This window comes from Castor canadensis, chromosome 10 (assembly GCF_047511655.1).
Source record: "Castor canadensis chromosome 10, mCasCan1.hap1v2, whole genome shotgun sequence".
Taxonomy (NCBI): Eukaryota; Metazoa; Chordata; class Mammalia; order Rodentia; family Castoridae; genus Castor; species Castor canadensis.
The window spans coordinates 140,684,818-140,706,007 of NC_133395.1; the positions used below are offsets into that span (position 1 = coordinate 140,684,818).

The following is a 21,190-nucleotide window of genomic DNA, read 5'->3' on the forward strand; positions in this document are numbered from 1 at the left end:
TATATACAACATTATATATTACTCAGTTTTTAAAATTTTAGCCTTTTGTTTCCCTTTTTTAAGTTGTCCAAGATTCCCCCTGCTCACAGATTCCCCCTCTTGTCCTTTTACCTCCCTTGTACCCAATCTTCCTTGCTTACAGAAAGGAAGTGGAAGCCCCCTACCTTTCAAGACGAAGTGGCACTACACCAGGATGTGAAAGTCCAGCGAAAGAGACCCAAGGGGCCTAGGGGGCAGCACACCCCCAGAAGCCAAGTCTATTCCAGGCAGTACCAGGGATTAGGGTCTGGGCTGGAAAAATCCTGGTGTTTTGAATATGTTCAGGTCCAGTTCAGACTCTTGATCCCACAGCCACTTCTTGAGTGAGGTGGGTGTTGCTCTAATTCCCGTTTCTCTTGCCATTTTCACAGTCCTTGGGGATTCTTCCCCTTCAGCAAAGAAAAGCAACTGTACCAGAATTCTGGGTTGAACGGCATCCCTAATTAATAGTGGTTTTCTTCCTTAAAACTGAGAATATTATTAAACAGTATATATATTTCTTCGTAAGGGCACCTACTGTTACCTGTTCGTTGGGTTCCTTAACAAGGAAAACTTAAAACTACCTTAGGAAATTGTATTCTCTGGGATAGTCTAGAATTGAAAGCAGTTCTCAAGCTTATTCATATATTTATTAACAAAAAAAAAAAAAGGAGGGAGGGGGAAATAGGGAAGGAGGGGTGGATTCTGTTCCTTCCTAAAAGGCTTTTCTTATATTCTTTTACTATTTTGTTGGGGTGGTTTTGGTCTTTTTACATGCCAAAGAGATTTAGTTATGCCATTAGCTAGGACTTTGAGTTTTATAACAGTCTCCCCAAATAAAGTATTTCAAAGTTTCCTACATTAATAGATAGCCCAGTAGTATAAAATCAGTTATTAACCTGCTACCATCTGTTGAGAGATTGTACAGGTAGACAACATTAACATTTGTGAGAAATTTCAACAAAGAGATTAAACCAATAAGTTTGAAATTAGTAGATAAGAAAAATACCCAAAGCAGTTACTCTTAAAATTGGTATTTTCCCTAGATTGTAGCAATAAATGCCCATAAATGTTGTGGGGAACCCAGAGTAAATGCAGAAAGGAAAATCCTTCTGGGTGTACATATTTGACTTCACTGTCATATTCCAGGATTTCCTCAACATTTTCATCCACTATCTCCAGACAACTTCTGTTACTATAGTCACAACTAATTTCACATTCTTCTGGTAGTTCTTTCTATAAAGGAATAGAACATCAATCATTAGGTTATGTGCTGTTAAATTATTAATGATAATTGTCAGTGCTTCATCATGCTTACTTCATTGTTCTTAGCAATCCTAAGATTAAACCTAGTACAAAGGGCAACATACTCAACCAAGGAAAGACCTAGACCTCATCTCATGGGATTTTAAATCTCCCAGCATCGATACGCAATCTGCTTTTTCTTTTTGTTTGGCGTGGGGGGATACTAATAGGAAAACTTTCAGACATAATAAAAGGAGGAAAGATTTTTCTGGATTTCCAACTCTACCGTGGCAGAATTTTAGTCATCTTCTAAAAGGTGACATTATAGCAGCAGATTGTATATTGTACTTAGAACACGATTGATGGAGTATATATGTTGTGAGCCTGGTTTCTCTATATGTGCTCAACTTTTACAGCAATTCAGTCATAGAAGAAAAAAGGATACAATTATATTTGCATAAAGTGGTTGTCTGATAAAGACATCTAATCTTAATACTTTTTGTTTTGTTTTTGTTTTTTCACTGGTGGGGATCGAACAAACAGTTCTCATACCTGTTAGATAAGCATTCTACCACTGAGCTGTGCCCCTTGCCCCTAATACTCTTAAATTTTTAACCCATTTTAAAATAGAGATGAGAATTGATATGTATGTCAAGAAATGTTTTAATAAATATTTTAGTTACCTGTCAACATCTAACTTGTGTATTTAGTAACTGATAAGGAAATTATAAAGTTTCTATATCAAAACATACAATTTTAAACTTTAGATTGGTTATGCATAGCAATATAGTAAATGCTGTGCTTAACTAGATAGTACTGAGCAGTAGGATGGCCTGTTAACCTCCGCAATATACATTTTATTTTTATTCCCTAGACTTGCACATGAAGTGCATATGTTCATATTTACCCAGTTTGGAGATGGGTAAGATATAACCAACATAGCTCCATCTCCATGGCCATCTTTTATTTCATGCAGCTTTCCTTTTTACCACCCCCCCAAAAAAAAACTCCATTTCTAATAAACAACTGTCATGTCTCACCCCATGTGTTTAATGGTACAAAATCTATATAAAATATGTGCAGCTCTTTGGAATATTTGTTTAGTAGTGCACCAAGTAAATTAACTATGTATAAATCCATTATTTTCTTTTAACTGTCCATCACAGAAACTAAATTCATTTTATTAATGCTTGTCTGGCTTTGGTTTCATTTAGGAAACCTCACCTGTTTCCTAATATCGGACCTGATTGCCTCTCTGTGAGCCATGTTCAGATCATCTTTTCTCAAGAATACTGACCTGCATTCTTGATATATCTCCCCTTCCCCCCAGTTCCCATCTTACAGACACTGTCAAATAATAAAATGCATGCACTTCACTAACAGAAAATACTTTCCTGTGTCTAAAGTTCTTCTTCACCTAGAAATTACCTTTGCTGTTATTAATAAGACCCCTTCTCACAGTTTTGGAGCATAAAACTGGGTGAGTTGGATACATACCTCAGAATTTTCTTTTATCCCACACTTCTCAATTGATGTGCTACATTGAATTGCACACTTTATTCCTGCTGACTGCCATATATTGTATATCTTGAAGCAGGAAAAATGTTATCTCAAGCAAACAGTATGAATTATGTCTTCTTAAAAGACCCATTGATCTCTAAGGTTGAATTATGCTATTCCTTGGAGTTTGTAATTTGTTAATCTCCATTTACTTAATATAAATTACAGAAAATACATTTTCAGTTCTGCTGAATTATAATTATAATCCTTAATATTCAAAATTCCCCCAAAACCTAACCAGGTAACAGTTAAAGTTGAAGTTCTTTTTTTCTAAAAAAAAAACTTCAATTTTATCCTTGACCATCTTATGCCATTTAATATTAAATTTACTCATTTGAATATATTTCTCGTTGTTTTATAATAATAAATTGTGCCTGAATAATTTACTTTCCACTAATTGAGGATACAGAAAAATCCCAAACCAAACTTCTTATTAGTTCTGGTTAGTAAAGGTCTCAAGTAGTTTTCTTTAAAGATAGAATTTTATTCTGGTTTTCAAACAAGGCATAGTGGAAAAGGGTACAAGCTTAGGAGTGAGGAGTTGTTTTAAATTATGGCTCTGTCAGTGTATGACCCTGGGGGAAATAATGTACTCTCACCACCTCAACTTTATTTCCTCTCTATAAAAATGGGTGCCATATTTAATGATTGCAGAAATTAAATTACTGAGTATATGTAAAGCAAATAATAGGTGATTCACAATGATAGCTGCTACTATTGTTACAGTTTGTCACTAGACTAATAAAACTTTGAAGTTCAGTTTTGATTATTTTAAAGTCTTATGATATTACCATGCAGCTGTTAAATAACTGTATCCATGATGTGCTTGCATGTCATTGTTAGATGAGAAATTATTACTCTAATATGTGAAAGGTATTTGGGTGTTCATCAAGATGAGAGGTGTGATAAATATAAGATGCCATTGTTTTTACCTGTACTTTCTTCAGGGTATCCTGTCTTGGTAGTGAATGGAAGAGGGCCTGGTCCCTGGGGCAGTGCAGAAGGCACTTTCATCATCTCACTCACTGCAAATGTCATGTGAGGTTTCATGGAAGTATTAAGAGATCCAATTAAGAAGAATAGTTCTGAGTCTAAACCAGCCCAGAGTGGCTTCTCTAGGGGAAACTCCCCGCTCAGCTGGTACGTTTGTGTTTGTCATTAGGGACACCTTGTATCCCAGGTGCCTGCCTTGAGACATCTGCCTGTACTGGCTTCATGTTACACACAAATCCACATCAGTAACACTCCTACTGTTGTTTATAGGCTTAGTTATGTTAATCAGATTGTTTCACTGAGTTCTTTCTTATTCTAGTGGCTGGTGGTTGTGGAAAGAAAAGGGGTTAGAATGGGAAGTGAACTGTTAGTTGAAGGGAAGATGAGGTGTTACGCTATCATGCATTGCTTTTCGCCTTTGTGCAGCCCTGAATCTGTGGAGGCTAGTCCAGCAGTTAATGAGAAGAGCGTGTATTCCACTCATAATTATGGGACCACTCAGAGGCATGGGTGTCGAGGACTGCCTTATGCTGTGAGTATGCATTTGTTTCTCTCCAGAGCAGTGATCTTCCTGGAGTGTAATCCATTCTTATACATTGTGACTTTCTTGAAATGTTTATATGCAGCATGATGAAGTTGCCCCTTTTGCACTTCCCTGCCTCCAGCGGACGTCTAGCCCTGCATCATTGTTCTTGTTTTTATGTCCCAGTTGACCTTGGCATTTTGTTTTATCACTTTCCTGGTTGAAGCCAAAAAAACGAAGGGTACTGCTTTCTTCTTTCTTTCCATATGTACCATACTTTAGGGGAGAGAGGGGCCAGTGTTTGGACACTGTTGATTTAAAAAATCTTATTTTCAGGATCATAATTACGGAGCCCCTCCTCCTCCGACACCTCCTGCTTCTCCCCCTGTCCAGACGATCATCCCTCGTTCTGACCTGAATGGCCTGCCGTCGCCCGTAGAGGAACGCTGTGGAGACAGCCCGAACTCTGAAGGAGAGACTGTTCCTACCTGGTGTCCTTGTGGTCTTTCTCAGGATGGCTTCCTTCTCAACTGTGACAAGTGCAGGTAAGATCCTGTTCCATCTAAATTCAAGCCTGGGTTGCTGGGATTAGGGTTTCTTATTAGTAGGGAAAAGCTCAAAGTATTCTTTCTTGTGTTTGTTAATGTAGATGATTCCTTAGTGCTCCTTGGCTCGAATTCTCTGCACTAGGTGAGAATTGCTGACAACAAGGAATGAGAGATTGATGTTAAAGCTATTGAATTTGATATGAAATTTAATGTCCTGGAAACATTTGGTAGGTGGGAGGGAGGGGTAGAATATGCAGAGACACTTCTCCCGTGTGTGTTACGATGTGCTGCATGCTGTTGGAAGGACTACTTTAAGTTTATTTTCCCTCTTTAGGGGAATGAGCAGGGGGAAGGTTATTAGACTTCATCGGCGGAAGCAGGACAACATATCAGGTAAGCAGAAAATGTTGAAGTCCACATTTTGACTTGTAAACATTTTGTGATTTGAAGTATTCTCTCAAGAATTTGTTACAAGTTCCCATGGTGCCTACTTTTTTTCATGGGAAGAGAGAGGTCCTTTCAAGAACATTGTATAGTTCTGTCATTGTAAATTAAACGTATATGGAAAGAGCATTTTAGTCCTATAGCGATCAATGTATTCTTTGTGAACACACACACACACACACATACACACAAAAGAATCCCTTTTCTTCAAATTATCCAGTCTCAGATTGTTGCAATTTGAGGCAGTAGAAGTAACATCTTACCAGATAATGGGACCCATCTAAAGGTGTATGCCGGAATGCAGGTCATAACTGAGTGGTTAATGTACCTGGCCAGCAAGCATGAAGCCCTGAATTCAAACCTCAGTAACATCAAAATAAAAAGGAAAAACTAATAAAAACAAAGAAGTAAGCTGTGCTAGGGGGTTTTGGCTCAAAATCTGCTGTTAGTATACTTTTCAGACTGTTAGTACCTGAACTGTGAAACCACCTTTTTTCAGGTGGGGATAGCAGTGCAACAGAAAGCTGGGATGAGGAGCTTTCTCCTTCCACTGTGTTGTATACAGCAACACAGCACACACCTACAAGTATCACCTTAACTGTTAGAAGAACCAAACCCAAGAAGCGGAAAAAGAGTCCAGAAAAGGGTCGTGCAGCACCAAAGACGAAGAAAATCAAGGTATGGAGGGTAAAAATACCTTAAATAGAATTACATGTGAAATAGCTCAAATTTTGGAGCAAGAATGCACCAAAATTCTTTTAAGACTTGTGATCTGGTTATTTGAAGAGCCACTTTTGCTCTACTTGGAAAAATCAGCTAATCTGTGTTACGTACATATAGACCAACTTCTCTTCTACCACACCATACCATCACCATTGGCTCAAAGTTTGTTTTACTCCAATCCCCATCCCAGATATGAAATTCCAGCCCTGCCTGGTATAAGCCCCTGTGTTTCAGCCTCAAGTCTAGGCTTCTAGTATCCTTACAGTATCTCCCCACCTTTCAGTCCCAAAGCAGTTTGAAATTCTTCTCCTGGTAACATGCCCGCCTCATGTCATCAGGTTGATTGTTTATCCTTGTTCCTAAAAAAGACAAATCAGGAAACATCTCTTGAATGGTCTAGGCTTCCTTAGTGTGGTGGTCACTTTCCTGTATTCTCAACTAAAAAGTTTCCAGGAGAAACCTCTTCTGTTTAGTGTTCTTTCTTCCCCATCACAGCAACTGTGTTGCTCCTAGGTGACTTGCCCACCCCTTGTAAAGGGGGATTGGTCTTTGTTTCCTTCTTAATTTCAAAACTGATAAATCTGTAACTTACGGTGTTTTAATTACTTTTTCTGTTAGTGTCAAGTGTGTATACAGGATTAAGTCGTGCATGCTCTTCCCTGTTAGTTACCTAACTCTACCATAACGTATTAGAATTAGTATTCATTGGCCTTGGGCTTACCCCTATTCTTGCTAATAGTTTTGGGGAATTCCATTACACTTGTTATGAATTGAAAAGGGGACAGAATAGAACACTAGTTCGTGCCTTAGTTTTAGTCTCACATAGGTTTAACTGTCAATCTTGGTACCAAGTTTTGTTTTGTTCTACTTGTTTTCCTCTTTGGGATAGGCATTTCGAGAGGGATCCCGGAAGTCCTTGCGGATGAAGGTAAGGGGTAATCTTCCCTGATGCTGTGTTTTACTTCATTGTGATCTTGCATTTTGGTCAGCTTCTTTCCTGACATTGATGGTCTGGGAATCTTGGAGTCTGCTTTTCATTAGTTTGTAATTGTTGCCATTCAGTTTTCATAGAACTTTTCTCCAAAGTAGATTTTCTTGGCCATTTTCTGAAATATTTTCCATTTTTGTAATCAGCATTAATTTATTGGTTTTTTTATTAGCTGCTTTTCTGGGGAATAAGTGACATTTTGGCATACAAAATGAGGCTAATGTGCTTTGTTGCTGTGATTGAGTTCAACCTCAGGAGTGAAGTTTCTCTTAACAATACAGGATGTCTTGTACACCCACCTTAGCACCATGTGAGCTTTTAGTCACCAGTTAGAAATAACAGCTTATTAGCAGGAAAGTTGTATTATTGATAGGAATTAGTCTTATTGGAATTGAACTGTTGTTTTTCTGGTGTATCTATTTGGTGGAAAAGACTCATGTTCCTTCAGTTATCAAGTAAAAGAGGTTATGAGACATGATTTTGTAAAGAGGCTGGAGAATAGTAAAATTATTTGCATTGTTTAAAGAGGACATTTAGGTGCTGTTGATCAAAAACAGTTTGCTGAAAGGAAATGTGATTATACTATCTAGTATCTTCTTTTACTTACATATATGTAAGAGAACAGCATACCTACAAAATCATGAGTTATGGCATCAAAGGTTTTAGTTAGAATTCAGTTCTAGTTTATTTCTGTAAGTTTGTATCCTGGAATGTGTAAAGGATCTTTCCAGTTGGTGGTTATATGGTATAAACATTAAAATCTTAAGTGAGAATAATCTTTATTAAGATTACTTTATATTAACGTGGAGCATCAATACAATTGATGTTATCAAAGATTATAGGTGGTATTTTATCTGAAGTTTGAAGTTATCACCTTCTGTAGATTTGAGAAGACTTGGAGCCACAGAGCACCAGGTGCCTGGGTTGTATTTTGAAATACAAGTTAATCATTATTTCTTTATTTGCTCCTGCAAATAGCCAAGTTTGCTTTAAGTTCTTTTATTTTGTCTCATTTGCTAAAAAGGGCCCCTAAATAGACTTTTGGGGTGACTGTAGACCTGATCCCAGTTGTAATTTACTTGCAGAGATTCAGACCTTTTTAAAAAGTATCAACTTGCTCTCCCAGAAAACTGCGCATAAACCTCAAGTTTTGTTTACAGTTGCAGAAAATTGACAGCCCCACAGATGTGTTAAAATTTAGATAAAATAAGTAGTAGTTGCTTTGTATTGTTACTTCCTAGTTCTAAATTGAGTTATAAATTTTATGCCAATAAAAACTCAACCAGGTTGGGCACAGTGGCTGAGGCCTATAATCCAAGCTTCTCCTTACAAGCAGCGATCAGGAGGTTCTAGGTTCAAGGCCAGCCTGAGATAGTGTCTTAACAAGCTGGGCATGGTGGTGAACACATGTGATCCCAGCTACTCAGGAGAGTAAGGAGGAGGATCAAGGTCTTAATCCAGCCCAAGACCCTACCTGAATAATAATGAAAGCAAAAAAAAAAAAAAAAAAAGTACTGGCTGAAGTGGTAGAGCACAGGCCTAGCATGTGAGAGGCCCTGGATTCAAACCCTAGTGCTGCATACACACAAAAAAATCTCCATCAAAGATCCAGGTAGATGCTATAAGAGCGGGAAAATTTTTTGTAGTTTGAATTTTTAATTTGAAAGTCAAGAGCTTTGTTAACTGGAAACTAGTGTTGTTTCTACACTGTTGACATTCTGGCCGAAGTAATTCTGTACTATAAAAAGAATTATCCGTTGCATTATAGAATATTTAGCAGTATCCCTGGCATCTACCCTCCAGATGCAGTCAAACACACATACAAGTTGTGGTTAATCAAAAATGTCTTCAGTATTACCACATGTGTCCAGAGGGAAAAATTACCCCCAATTAAGAGCCACTGCACTAAAGCCACTAATGTGGGGTCTCCAGTGCCCCAAAGGATGATGGGACAACAGAGTAGCAAACACAGGTTCATATTAGTGAACAATGTCTAATAAAGTGACAGAGGCTTCTAAAATACAGTAAGTTTAGCAAGTCATAAATTTAGTAATTGATACTCAGTGCTTAATGCTAGAATACTGCTTGGGCACTTCTAATGCCCAATCTTATTAGCACCCTTAACTCTCAGGTTTTGTAAACTCTTTTGCTTAGCTTCTACTGGAAACCACAAGCAGGTTCTATTCACTGTTGTGTTGGCTTTGTAGATGTTTCCTCAACCCCTTTGGCTTATTATTCAGTCTTTTTTACTCTAGTGAAAAGTGTTAACATTTTTTCACATTTTTCTGTTCCTTGGAGAGAGGATAGTAGATAGCAATAAATCAACAATAGTGATGCAAAGGTGGTGAAGAAACATTTGTAATAATAGGCATCAGTGTTTTCTGTACCATTCATGGAAAGTGTACTTCAGTTTGTTATGCTTTTGAAAGTTAAGTGGTGGACATTTAATTTCAGGTAGCTTTGTTTACTATAATGTCTTTACCTTCTAATTGATCAATAGTGTATCATCACTATCAGTGTGTTTGTTTGCTGGTACTTTAAAACACCTTGCAAAACATGTCCCAGATTTAAGCTGTGTCTCTGAAGCTCAAACACATAATAAACTGTTCAGGATGCTGTTGCTTAGATACATATTTTTTTTCTCAGTACTGTCACCATAGAGGGCAGTGGTTTTCTTAGAGGACTATAGGAAAGCACCTATCTACCTCTCAAATATTTTCTATATTTCCTCTACCCACCCACCTCCTCACTTCACCTATTCAGATTATTTAGAATGTGACTGTATAAATTCTTTAAAATAAAAAGTGCTAGAGGGACATGCTCCCAAGTGATAACTTTGTCTGTGGGTGATAAGATTATGAACAACTATTAGTTACATAAGGAAAATAATAAGTGCCACGAAAACAAAATCATTCTGAAGAGTACTAAAACGAGTTTGGACTGTCACACTAACACAGATAAACAATAAGTATTGATAAGTATGGAGCTGGGGGCATTGTTCAAGTTGTAAAAGTGCCTTCCTAGCAAGGAGGAGGTTCTGAGTTCAAACTCCAGTACCACAACCAAAAAGAAAGGAAGGGAAAAAATAATATGAGAATTTGAGATACCGGTATTGTTACTTTTTATAAAAATTTTCTTACAAATTTGATGAGTGCGAGTCTTTTATTTTCTTATTTATGTATTTGTTTTGCAGTACTGGGGCTTGAACTCAGGGCCTACACCTTGAGCTACTCCGTCATTCCTTCTTTGTGAAGGGTTTTTTTCTAGGAACTGTTTGCCTGGGCTGGCTTCAAACCTCAATCCTCCTGATCTCTGCCTCCTGAGTAGCTAGGATTACAGGCCTGAGCCACTGGTACCCGGCTGATAAAGTCTTTTAATGGAAACAAAAATGATTTTTATGACTTAAAAATAGTCAGAAAATCAGTGATGAGATGAGTTTAAAAAGTTGTCCAAGCCCTCACAGTTCATTGATAATAAAACTAATAGAAGCCAGATGCCCTGACTCCTGGTCTATTACTCTTTTATGGTACACCAACTGCCAAGTGAAAATAAAAGTTTTTCCCTATCCCTTCCTCCCCATTTTTAAGCATAGACTCTGCTAACCTACTTGACCTTTGTTCTCTACAGAATTCTCCCTCTGAAGCACAGAATTTAGATGAAAATACAACTGAGGGCTGGGAAAATCGGATAAGACTATGGACTGATCAATATGAAGAAGCTTTCACTAATCAGTACAGTGCAGATGTACAGAACGCCCTTGAACAACATCTACATTCTAACAAGGAATTTGTGGGCAAACCTGCTATTTTAGACACTATTAATAAGACTGAATTGGCCTGTAATAATACAGTTATTGGTTCCCAAATGCAGGTAAGGACTAAAGAGTTAAAGGCTCTGAGGAGTTGTGATTTTTAGATCCAGGACGTAATTAACTTTTTCTAGATGTATGAGGCTTTAGGATAACAAACTAGCGGATTTTTTTTTTTTTTTTTTGGTAATGGGGCTTGAACTCAGGGTCTATATCTTCAGCCACTCCACCAGCCCTATTTTTGTGATGGTTTTGTTTTGTGGAGGGGGTTTTGTTTGCTTTTTGAGATAGGGTCTCGAGAACTGTTTGCCTAGGCTGGCTTCAAACTGTGATCCTCCTGATCACTGCCTCCTGAGTAGCTAGGATTACAGGCATGAGCCACTGGCGCCAGGCTAGACTAGCCAACTCTTGATCATCTTTAGCCAAAAGCAGATTATGTTAGCTAAACACTGTCCGATTATAGATTTTAACTACTTTTTATTAATCACTAAGTAGGTGAGGGCTGGTGGAGTGGCTCAAGTGGTAGAGCACCTGCCTAATGTGAGGCCCTGAGTTCAAACCCTAGTACTCCCAAAAAATATAAAAATAAAAAAGTAGTTGATTTAGGATGGAAAATTTTATACAGCCTGAATTAGAATGTTGAGCTTTTTATAGAAAGCTAATCTCATTCTTAAATCAGATGTAGAACCACAAAAAATCCTAATCTTGTACTTCTGTTTGATCTTTTCTTACCTTTTCTGGTATGGCAGGTTGAGTAGATGAAGTTCCTGGAGAAAAAAAAAAAAAGCCCAGCTTCTATCAACTTCAAATTTTTCTGGTCATCAGCTAAATAACATATATAGATAAAGCCTGAAATTTTTGGTGTCTTTTCAACAACTGTGAAATATTTTAAATGTTTGCTATGCTGCTGTTGCTATTCTTTTAATGTTAACACTCTGGTTTTATTCAGTTACAGCTGGGAAGAGTCACTCGTGTTCAAAAGCACCGTAAAATCCTGAGGGCTGCAAGAGATTTGGCTTTGGATACTCTTATAATAGAGTATCGCGGGAAAGTCATGTTACGGCAGCAATTTGAGGTCAATGGGCATTTCTTCAAAAAGTAAGAGCATCATTCATTGAGCACTGAGGGTTAACACAGTTCTGAATGACCAGTATTGCTATAAAAGTCATCCTGGTTGATAGACTACTCTTGGGAAAAAGCTAACAATTCACATAAGCTTATGCCTCTCAGCTATTTGTAGAGAAGTGCAAATAAATCTGCAAATTATTTGGTATATAAAATGGCAATGACTCCTTTCCAAGCCCAGCATTCCTTGCTTTGTACTTGATCTTTAATCAAAAACAGACAAGCATGTGATGTTTTCCAAGTTTAGGCATTGCAAAGGATTGCTGCTTCTTCTGTCAGCATATGCATCATATTTGGAGTCATGGGGTGGCGTTTTTGTTTGTGTCGAGAATTACAGGAATTTTAATTATATCCCTAGACCATATCCCTTTGTGCTCTTCTACTCAAAATTCAATGGTGTAGAGATGTGTGTGGATGCTCGTACTTTCGGTAATGATGCTCGGTTCATCAGAAGATCATGTACACCAAATGCAGAGGTAAGATAATCTGTAGCAACTTCCATTTCGATGAAACCTCCAAAGGACAAGATAATGGAAGAAGCAGTCTGAGAATTTCATTCACATAAAGGTCTGTGGCTGATAGTTACAGCCTTTCAATAGCAAGAGATGAAAAATAATAATAATGGTACTTTTACACTAACTTGGGAGCAAGGAATTAATTTTCTTTGGGAAAGGAGGAAATAGAAAAGATCAGGCTCACATTTGCTAAGAAGAAAGAGCTAGACTGGATAAGAATCGATTGAGCTTATACTAATGAAATTGTCATTGGGCCCAACCTAAGCTATTTGATTTCACTTGTACAGGTTTTAGGAAACAGTATTCTGTGAGAAGTTCTCAGTACTTCCAGATTTTATTACTCAGTGTAGCGATGTCAAATGCAATAAAGTAATCCACAGAGTTTTATTTACAGGATAAGGAATTTTCATTCTCTTGTAGTGTTAGAAACAACTTTTAAGATGTAAATTATTGCAGGCAAGGGTGTGTTTTAAAAAAGGACAAAATAAAAATAAGCAAACATAAATAAAATAAATTGTCAATGATTGTGCCTTGCTTTCCAAATCTCAAGTTTTCTTAAGAAGTACTCATAAGTTTTTAGGACTTTGCTATGTAATAATTTCACATGAAAAATAGAGTTAAATTGCAGACCATAACTCTAAATGTAAAAGGTTTTATTTCCCTTTTATGGAAAATTTATACTTTTTAGGGTAAATCTAACCATAAGCCTTGTTCACACAGGTAAGGCACATGATTGCAGATGGAATGATTCACCTGTGTATCTATGCTGTATCTGCCATCACCAAGGATGCTGAAGTCACCATTGCATTTGATTATGAGTATAGTAACTGGTAAGACTATAAAAACTTTTCTAACATGAATGGTCTCATCTTATATATAAAGCTTTTCAACTAGTTAAAGTCTGCAAGCATTCCTTAATCTTTTCATGAGTAATGCATTTCTGCCCAGAAATTGTGAAGGGAAATACCAACTTAAAATTTTTATTTTAGAGATTTAGGTACCTTTTATGGTACTGCTCACAAGTTCCCTAACAAAGGTAATGGTTATGGCTCTTTAGCAAGAATAGCAAAAAGGATAGGTATGAGAAATACTGGAAGCCACAGTACCATGTGTTGTTATGCTCAGAGCACTTATACCAGGGGCCACAAAGAATGTAAATTATAAAGATTCACCTCATTCACTCATACCACATAATCTAGCTGCATATGGCAATATAGAAAAATAGAGATGACAAGCCATAGATGAATCTATAATGGGTTCCATAGAGTACGTGCTTTTTCTCTCTTGATGGTTTTTTAGAAGTTAGGTGGTAAAGTCATGTTTAGCCCAGGTATAAGAAGAAAGTGTGTTACTAGGGTGGGGATGCAACTGAATGTCGAGCATTTGCCTAGCATGTGAGTGGCCTTGGTTCGGCTGCACATACACACACACACCAAAAAAAAAAAGAATGCCAGACCCAGTGGCTCATGCCTGTAATCCTAGCTACTCAGGAGGCAAAGATCTAGAGAATCACTGTTCAAAGCCAGCCTGGGCAAATAGTTTGCAAGACTTTATCTCAAAAAAAAAAAAAAATCACAGAAAAGGACTGGTAGGTCAAACCACAGTACTGAAAAAAAAAAAAAAAAAGAATCCAGTAAAAGTGAGGATTCAGTGTCAGTGGTGATGGGCACAAGATAAATACAGCTACTTCAGACTTTATCAATGATTACATTTAGTTAGTGTCTTGCTTTCCTTTCCTCTGACCATATGTAGGCTTAGAGTTGGGGATATACAGATAATTTAAAATATTCATAGCAACTCTCTAATGTGTTGGTTTAATTTATTCAAAGATAATACAAGAGGAAATTCCTGTGCCAATGTTGTAATAGAATGAATGGTTGATACACATGTTTATCAAGGATACTGAGACAGGCACTTTTTATTGTTTCTTTGGAGCAGTAATTATAAAGTGGACTGTGCCTGTCACAAGGGCAACCGGAACTGCCCTATACAGAAAAGGAATCCCAATGCTGCAGAATTGCCACTCCCACCCCTTCCAAGTCTACCCACCATCGGAGCAGAGACCAGACGTAGAAAAGCACGGCGAAAAGAGCTAGAGATGGAACAGCAGCATGAGGCTCCAGAGGAAAATAGTGATCAACAACGGCAAGAAGTTCCAGAAAAAGTAACTGTATCCATTGATCATGAGGTAATCTCCCCTGGTCAAATTAGACTGGTATGGTCACAGTCCTCCAAATCAAGTAGATTCCAGGTTGCCACATGTTTTAGGGAAGCTGTAATCACAGTTAATGTTCCTTATATCAACATACATATGTGTTCATTCATTTTCTTTTAGTTTTTAATGTCAAATATATCTTTTCAGTAGCTCAGTGGTAGAACACTTGCCTAGCATGCACAAAGGTCTAGGTTTTCTAATTTCCAGTGCAGGTTTCTCACTCCCGCACTTGCCCCCCCCCCCCCAAAAAAAAAGAAATCCCTCTAGGTACTTTACAGATTTCAGTCCAGAGAATGGGGTTATCATGAGTAACATTTCAAATCACTACAACTTGTTACTAGGGAAGTTTAAGCTACCAGAATAAAGCAGATTGATTTTTCTCAGATTTTAGGAGTGCAGCCTAATATTACGTCTGTCTTAAAGGAAGTAGACAATCCAGAAGAAAAAACAGAAGAAGAAAAAGAAGAGGTTATAGATGACCAGGAGAACCCAGCTCATAGCAGGCGGGTATGTACCATCCAACATTCCTTTGTTCCTTTTGATTCCTGCTACCTACAGTATATGAATCATTCTCTTTTCCTGACTTTCTGTATTATCTCATTGATTTGATGTGGAGATTACAGTTCAGTGTTATTCCATAAAGTAGAGTTCATTATAATTTTTGTTTTCTTTTCCTACACATAGATACACATGTAGTAGTAGTCTGAAGACTGGAGGCTTTAAGTGATTTCTTTCTAACCTAGTTTCTTTCTAATCTAGTTTCTCAAAAGTGCCTGATCAAAACCAAAATATGTTGGGACTATTTTGCTCTGACTTATGAGTGTCTTTGGTTTGGGTTGTTTTTATTTACAAATAAATAAATATTTTGTGTTAGCTTTCTGTTACCGTGACAAAATAATTGAGAAAAACAATTTATGAAGAAAAGCTTTATTTTGGCTCACGGTTTCAGAGGTTTCAGTCCTTTTTTGGCTGGTTTAATTGCTTTTGGGCCTGTGGCAAGGCAGAAACAATATGGCAGAGGGCATGGTGGAGGAAAACTCATCAGGAAACAGAGAAAAAGACTGGGGACCAGGGGCAAAATACAACCTTGAAAGGCAAGCTCCCCGAGACCTCCTTCTTCTAAATAGGCTCCACTTCCTATGGTTTCCCACCGCCTCTGTCATACGGGGATCAAGCCTTTGTTCCATACATGAACCTTTGAAGGAATTTGCAAATCCAAACCGTAGCATCCCTGAAGTCATACAGATTAGAATTGTTTACTTTTATGTTGAAAACAATCATACTTACTTGTTCTCATGAGAAGTTCACTGACAACTTACTTGGTTTTTGAACCTACAGTTTTGATGACTATTTTTCTTACTGAATTTTGGCAGCCACAGCGGATAGAATGGCTAAGTGGCACTATGACCAAAAAAAAAAAAAAAAAAAAGCCACAGTGGCACAAGCCCATAATTGGGAGGCAGCAATCAGGAGGATCATGGTTCCGGTCTAAGCCAGGCATAGAGTTCTCAAGACTCCATCTTAATGAATAAAAAAGGCTGGGCATGGTATTACACTCTTTTCATCCCAGCTAAACTGGAAGCTTAAATAGGATCACAGTCCAGGCAGGCCCAGGCATAAAATGAGATCTATCTGAAAAATAACTAAAGCAAAAAGGTCTAGGGCCCTTGCTTTTTTTATATAACTGTTAACCAATATTTAAAATGAAATATTTAGCTTCTATTTTTATCTTACATTCTCAAAGAGTTGTGTGACATTTCAGTTAAATGAGTTTCTACAAATTTCCATTCATAATATTTCTGAAATGGCTGTATCCTACTCCCACTGAAGCCTCCTCCCATGCTGATTCTATTTCTTTCTAGACCCGGGAGGATAGGAAAGTTGAAGCCATCATGCATGCTTTTGAAAACTTAGAGAAAAGAAAGAAACGGCGGGATCAGCCCTTGGAACAGAGCAATTGTGACATAGAGATTACTACCACCGCTTCAGAGATTCCTACAGAAGAGACAAAGACTGAGGCCACTGAGTCTGAAAATAGCAACTTGGCTTCAAACATTTCCATCCCAAGCACCCCGCAAACTATTGGTGTGAATACCCGGAGGTCTTCCCAAGCAGGGGTAAGAGATAAAATGACTCTGGGGCTTAGACACATATCCTTGTCTTTGATAATGCCAATTACTTATCTTTTAGAATCATTTAAAATCATTGTTTTTGGCTTTGCCCCATATCACAGTAAGTAAAGCCATTTAAGGTTTTCATCAACTGATTTGTGTGATTCAGGGAGAAATACACAGTCCAAATTTAAATGACTAGACCCCTTCAGACTTGATGGAATGGAACTTGATACTGTTTTTGCCAACTGTTGGTGGTGGGCTCATAGAAATGATTTGATCTCTGGGATGATGGTGTACTCAGTGGTAGAGTACATGTGTAGCATACACAAGTTCCTGGTTCAATCCCCACCAACATTTAAAAAAAAAAAAAAATGGTTTCTCTCATGGACCTCCTTATAGCCCAGTTACGTACCTGACCTTTCATAGAATTCTCAGGATACACCTATTTTTCCTGCCCTTGCCATGAATCTGAAGTCTTAAACTAAAGCCTCAGTATCTGAGAAAGAAACACAAGGAATTCTCTTCCCTGCTAAGAACCCTAAGATTAAGGTGGCTACCTTTAACTGACTTTTGGCCTATTTTGTAGATGTTTGTTAGAAATAGAAATAACCCAGATAGTTGTCTACAGTCTCTAGCTGATTTAAATATAAGTATAATTTTTGTATTTAAAGATTAGATTTTAAATGACTATTTATACATCCTTACCTTTTCACCATTAGGCATTCAGTATACTTAAAGTGGGTAGGAAGCTCTGAAATTTTTATAAATAAGAATTTCTCATGAGCATTTTGACTCTGGTATTGTTACAGGATATTGCTGTAGAAAAGCCAGTCACCAAACCACCTCCAGCAAAGCCTTCTAGGCCCCGACCGAAGAGTCGAATTTCTCGGTACCGGACCAGTTCAGCCCAAAGACTAAAGCGCCAGAAGCAGGCCAATGCACAACAGGCAGAGTTGTCACAAGCTGCCTTGGAAGAGGGAGGAAATAACACTTCAGTAACTCCTACTGAAGCTGGAAGTATAGACAGTTCAGGAGAAAATAGACAATTAACAGGATCTGACCCAGCCGTAGTAACAATTACTGGATCTCATGTCAACCGTACTACATCTAAATACCCCAAAACTAAAAAGGTAAGCCATGAATAAGTTCAGTCTGCCATGGGCTATAAAATAAGAGGCCCAGTATTACTGGATTGAAAGTCGTAGACAAAATGCTTTGATGTAGAAGACTGAAGCCATCCTACTATCCTTTGCTCCATTATTTTTAGGCAAAGCTTAAATCACTAAAATTACTCCTCTCTTAGTGGGCATAGAGGAGATAAAGGAAGATATCCTTGCGTTCTGAATGCCCAATTCATTCTCACTGCAGCTGCTGCCTCTGTCCTAGTTTCTAGATGAGGTTTGTCTTTGTCAAGTGCACTGCTGCCTCTGGCTGTTACATCTGCCGCATTAACTAACTCTGTCTCACTCTTTCTCTCTTCCTCTCTCTTCCCCTCCCTCCCCCACCCTCTCTCTCTTTAACCTTAGTATCTAGTTACAGAATGGTTGAATGACAAAGCAGAGAAGCAAGAGTGCCCTGTTGAGTGTCCTTTACGGATCACTACAGACCCAACTGTGTTGGCAACGACCCTGAACATGTTACCGGGTCTTATTCATTCCCCATTAATTTGCACCACCCCCAAACACTACATTCGCTTTGGCTCACCCTTTATGCCTGAGAGGCGACGAAGGCCCCTTCTGCCTGATGGTACATTCAGCTCCTGTAAAAAGGTATGTTTGTGGTTATGTGTGGGTGTTCTGGGTTTTTTAACCTAGGATGCCTGTAGTTGTGACATTTAACACATTCTCTAGATACCCTTGTGAGTTTCTGATGAGTTAGTTTTTCAATTTGCACATTGTTGCATCGGGAGCCAGTATGACCAAGGTGGAATGTGTACTGCATTTTGGTGCTCAAATTTGTGAGTATTCACTGTGTTTTATCTGAAAGCCCTTGAAATTACTGAGTGAGAGCACACAGTAGTTGATGACAGGGTAGGGAGGGATATGTTTGTGTACTCTTTGTGCTATTAATATGTCCATTTGTGATTATTGTACAAGATTGGGCCCCAGCACCCTAGAGTACTGTTGCATAAGTAAAACTTTATAAAATTGTGTTTTGAATTCATAATTATTATCACTTGAAGGATACTAGAAGAAGAACCCTATTGTAATTGGCATAATTCCTGTTCCTCGATCAAATGACAACAAGTTGGACTTTTATTCCCTAGAGAATATTGAACCTACTGTAAAAGACTCTCTACCTCTTTTCTCTATTTCTCTTTCTTCTCTGTAGTTATTTAGTGGTTTTTGGATCTACTGGCAGTAGTGTTTGGTGGTTGTTTGTATTTGGAATGCACTTTCTTAATTCTTAGAAGTCCTACATATTTTCCAAAGTTTTCCCTCAGGAATAGATCACTTCCTCAGACCTGTAATATCTTTTCAGTATTTTTAGAAGTATAGGACACCCTTTCGTTTGGTCTTCTTTTGAGGTAGAGTTCTGTTCCCTGGAACATCCTTTTCTCTTATCCTCAGATCTGGATTCAGGCTGCCTTCCTCAGTGTCTGCCATTGCCCTCCTCCACTGGCATCACGTACATGAGGATGCTGCATGTAGATTATTTGATGTGATGAAGTCTCCAACTCCAGGCAGGTCTTCCCTGATTCCTCCAAACTTAAAGCTTTTCTCTTTCCCCAAAGAACAGAATTATTTCTTGGGGGTTGGGAGGCATGAAAGGTGAGCCAAAGTGGTATGGGATATGGAGGGGAGGAGGGCAACAGGAATCTCTGCTTAAATGAAAGGCACTGCTGCTGAATCAGCAGCACACACTGCAGAAAGTCTTCTCTTATTTGCACATCTTACATAAGTATTTGAGTTATTCGTTGGTTTGTTTGGGGAAAGTCCCATGTAGAAGAGATCCTTGCCGAAAGGGTTTATAGATAATTTAGTAGCATGAATAACTTTTCAGGTGTCATAAATAATAACATTGAAAACTGTCATTAAAAAAAAATCTAGGGGAAAAATTCTGAAAAGTTGTTTTCTATAAGAAACTTGCTTCAGTCATGAAGGAAAGTTAGGTCCCTGGGGAACTATCTTATACCAAGTCACTTAGATTGACTAGTTTATCTTGGGTCCTAGAGAATATCAACAAAGAAAAATGGATTGTTATGTAAAAAATCACTACATTTGGTATAAGTAAATTACAATGCTGTCACAAGTGTGATGGCTCATACCTATAATCCTAGCACTCAGGGATTGAGGCAGGAAGATTGAGAATTCAAGTTCAGTCTGGGCTACATAAGGAGACCCTGGCTCAAAAAACAAAACAGAACATTCTATAATAATTGGAGTATGCCTATCTCTAGTATGGCATGCAAAACTAAGAACTGTTCTTCCTCTTTCATGAAAAATAGTAGCTCAAAAGCTGAAGTGTGTATGAGGAGTGTTGAAAATTAGAAAGGATATGGATACTGTCTTTGAAGGAAGGGCAGGTTGACAGATGGATTAATATATGAAAGAAACTTTTCTTTTGTTCTGTGTTTGGCTGAACATAGTAGTACTAGATTTCTAAGGACATTCACTGCTGAAGTGTTCTATCAAGCCAGGTAATAGAATCTCCTGTTTTGGTCTTTAAGAAAGGTTGACAGTATGTTCATAAGAATTAACATTAAAACGTTTGTTGTAAATAATATGAACTAACCACTTAAAATGCTTTCTTGATAATTCTGATGCTGGGTTACAATCTTTTTGCTCCCATCTTGCTTTTCTAATTAGCAGAGACCTATGAAAACCAAAATGTTTTTAGTTGTGATACTAGATTGAGCAGAAAATCCATTTCTTTGAGCTCTTTTTACCTGGTTGTAGTTTAAGTCTTACATCTGTAGCTTCTTTGTAATTCTCTATTAGGAACAGATAGAAGGAAATCCCATTTAACTCAAATCAATATTATGTTCTCCTAATGTTATCTGACCATTCTTGTTCTTAGCTGTCATCTTCCCTGCCCCCAGTGCTGAGGATCCAGATCCAGACGAGGGCTTTGGCATGCTAGGCAAACACAATATGAGCTATGTCCCCAGTCCTCATCCATATTTTATTCAGGCTCTGCTTAAATTCTTCATATGTGTCAGGATTGATCTTTAGGAAGAAGTAAAGCAATATACAGTGAATTTTCGTAGCAAAAATATGTTACTTAAATGGAATCTTAAAATTCTTTAAGTTTAAATCTCTTAATTTAAGCTTAAATCACTGCACTAATATTTGTTGGAAACAAATCCAGACTATATTGTAAGACATAGCTTTATATGGGCAAAATAAATAAAATCAATTTTTTAGTTAG

At 37.8% G+C, this 21,190-nt stretch overlaps 1 protein-coding gene across 23 annotated transcripts in view; it reads left to right on the forward strand.

The window, feature by feature from the left end:
- Setd5 (SET domain containing 5) overlaps positions 1–21,190 on the forward strand; it is a 74,374-nt gene that overhangs the window by 31,140 nt on the left and 22,044 nt on the right. For 4 of the 23 annotated variants that reach the window (XM_074044316.1, XM_074044312.1, XM_074044322.1 and 1 more), the window contains 15 exons: positions 143–3,963; positions 4,243–4,348; positions 4,676–4,884; positions 5,222–5,280; positions 5,831–6,009; positions 6,944–6,982; positions 10,670–10,912; positions 11,800–11,948; positions 12,334–12,451; positions 13,211–13,320; positions 14,429–14,678; positions 15,090–15,212; positions 16,568–16,822; positions 17,629–17,949; positions 18,346–18,588. In XM_074044316.1, coding sequence (XP_073900417.1) covers positions 3,872–3,963; positions 4,243–4,348; positions 4,676–4,884; positions 5,222–5,280; positions 5,831–6,009; positions 6,944–6,982; positions 10,670–10,912; positions 11,800–11,948; positions 12,334–12,451; positions 13,211–13,320; positions 14,429–14,678; positions 15,090–15,212; positions 16,568–16,822; positions 17,629–17,949; positions 18,346–18,588 — 2,496 coding nt within the window. In that variant the 5' untranslated portion in view covers positions 143–3,871. Of the gene's footprint in view, positions 1–142; positions 3,964–4,242; positions 4,349–4,675; positions 4,885–4,988; positions 5,030–5,221; positions 5,281–5,830; positions 6,010–6,943; positions 6,983–10,669; positions 10,913–11,799; positions 11,949–12,333; positions 12,452–13,210; positions 13,321–14,428; positions 14,679–15,089; positions 15,213–16,567; positions 16,823–17,628; positions 17,950–18,345; positions 18,589–21,190 lie in introns of those variants that run through there. The other 19 variants (XM_074044321.1, XM_074044325.1, XM_074044326.1 and 16 more) reach the window with 16 other exon arrangements.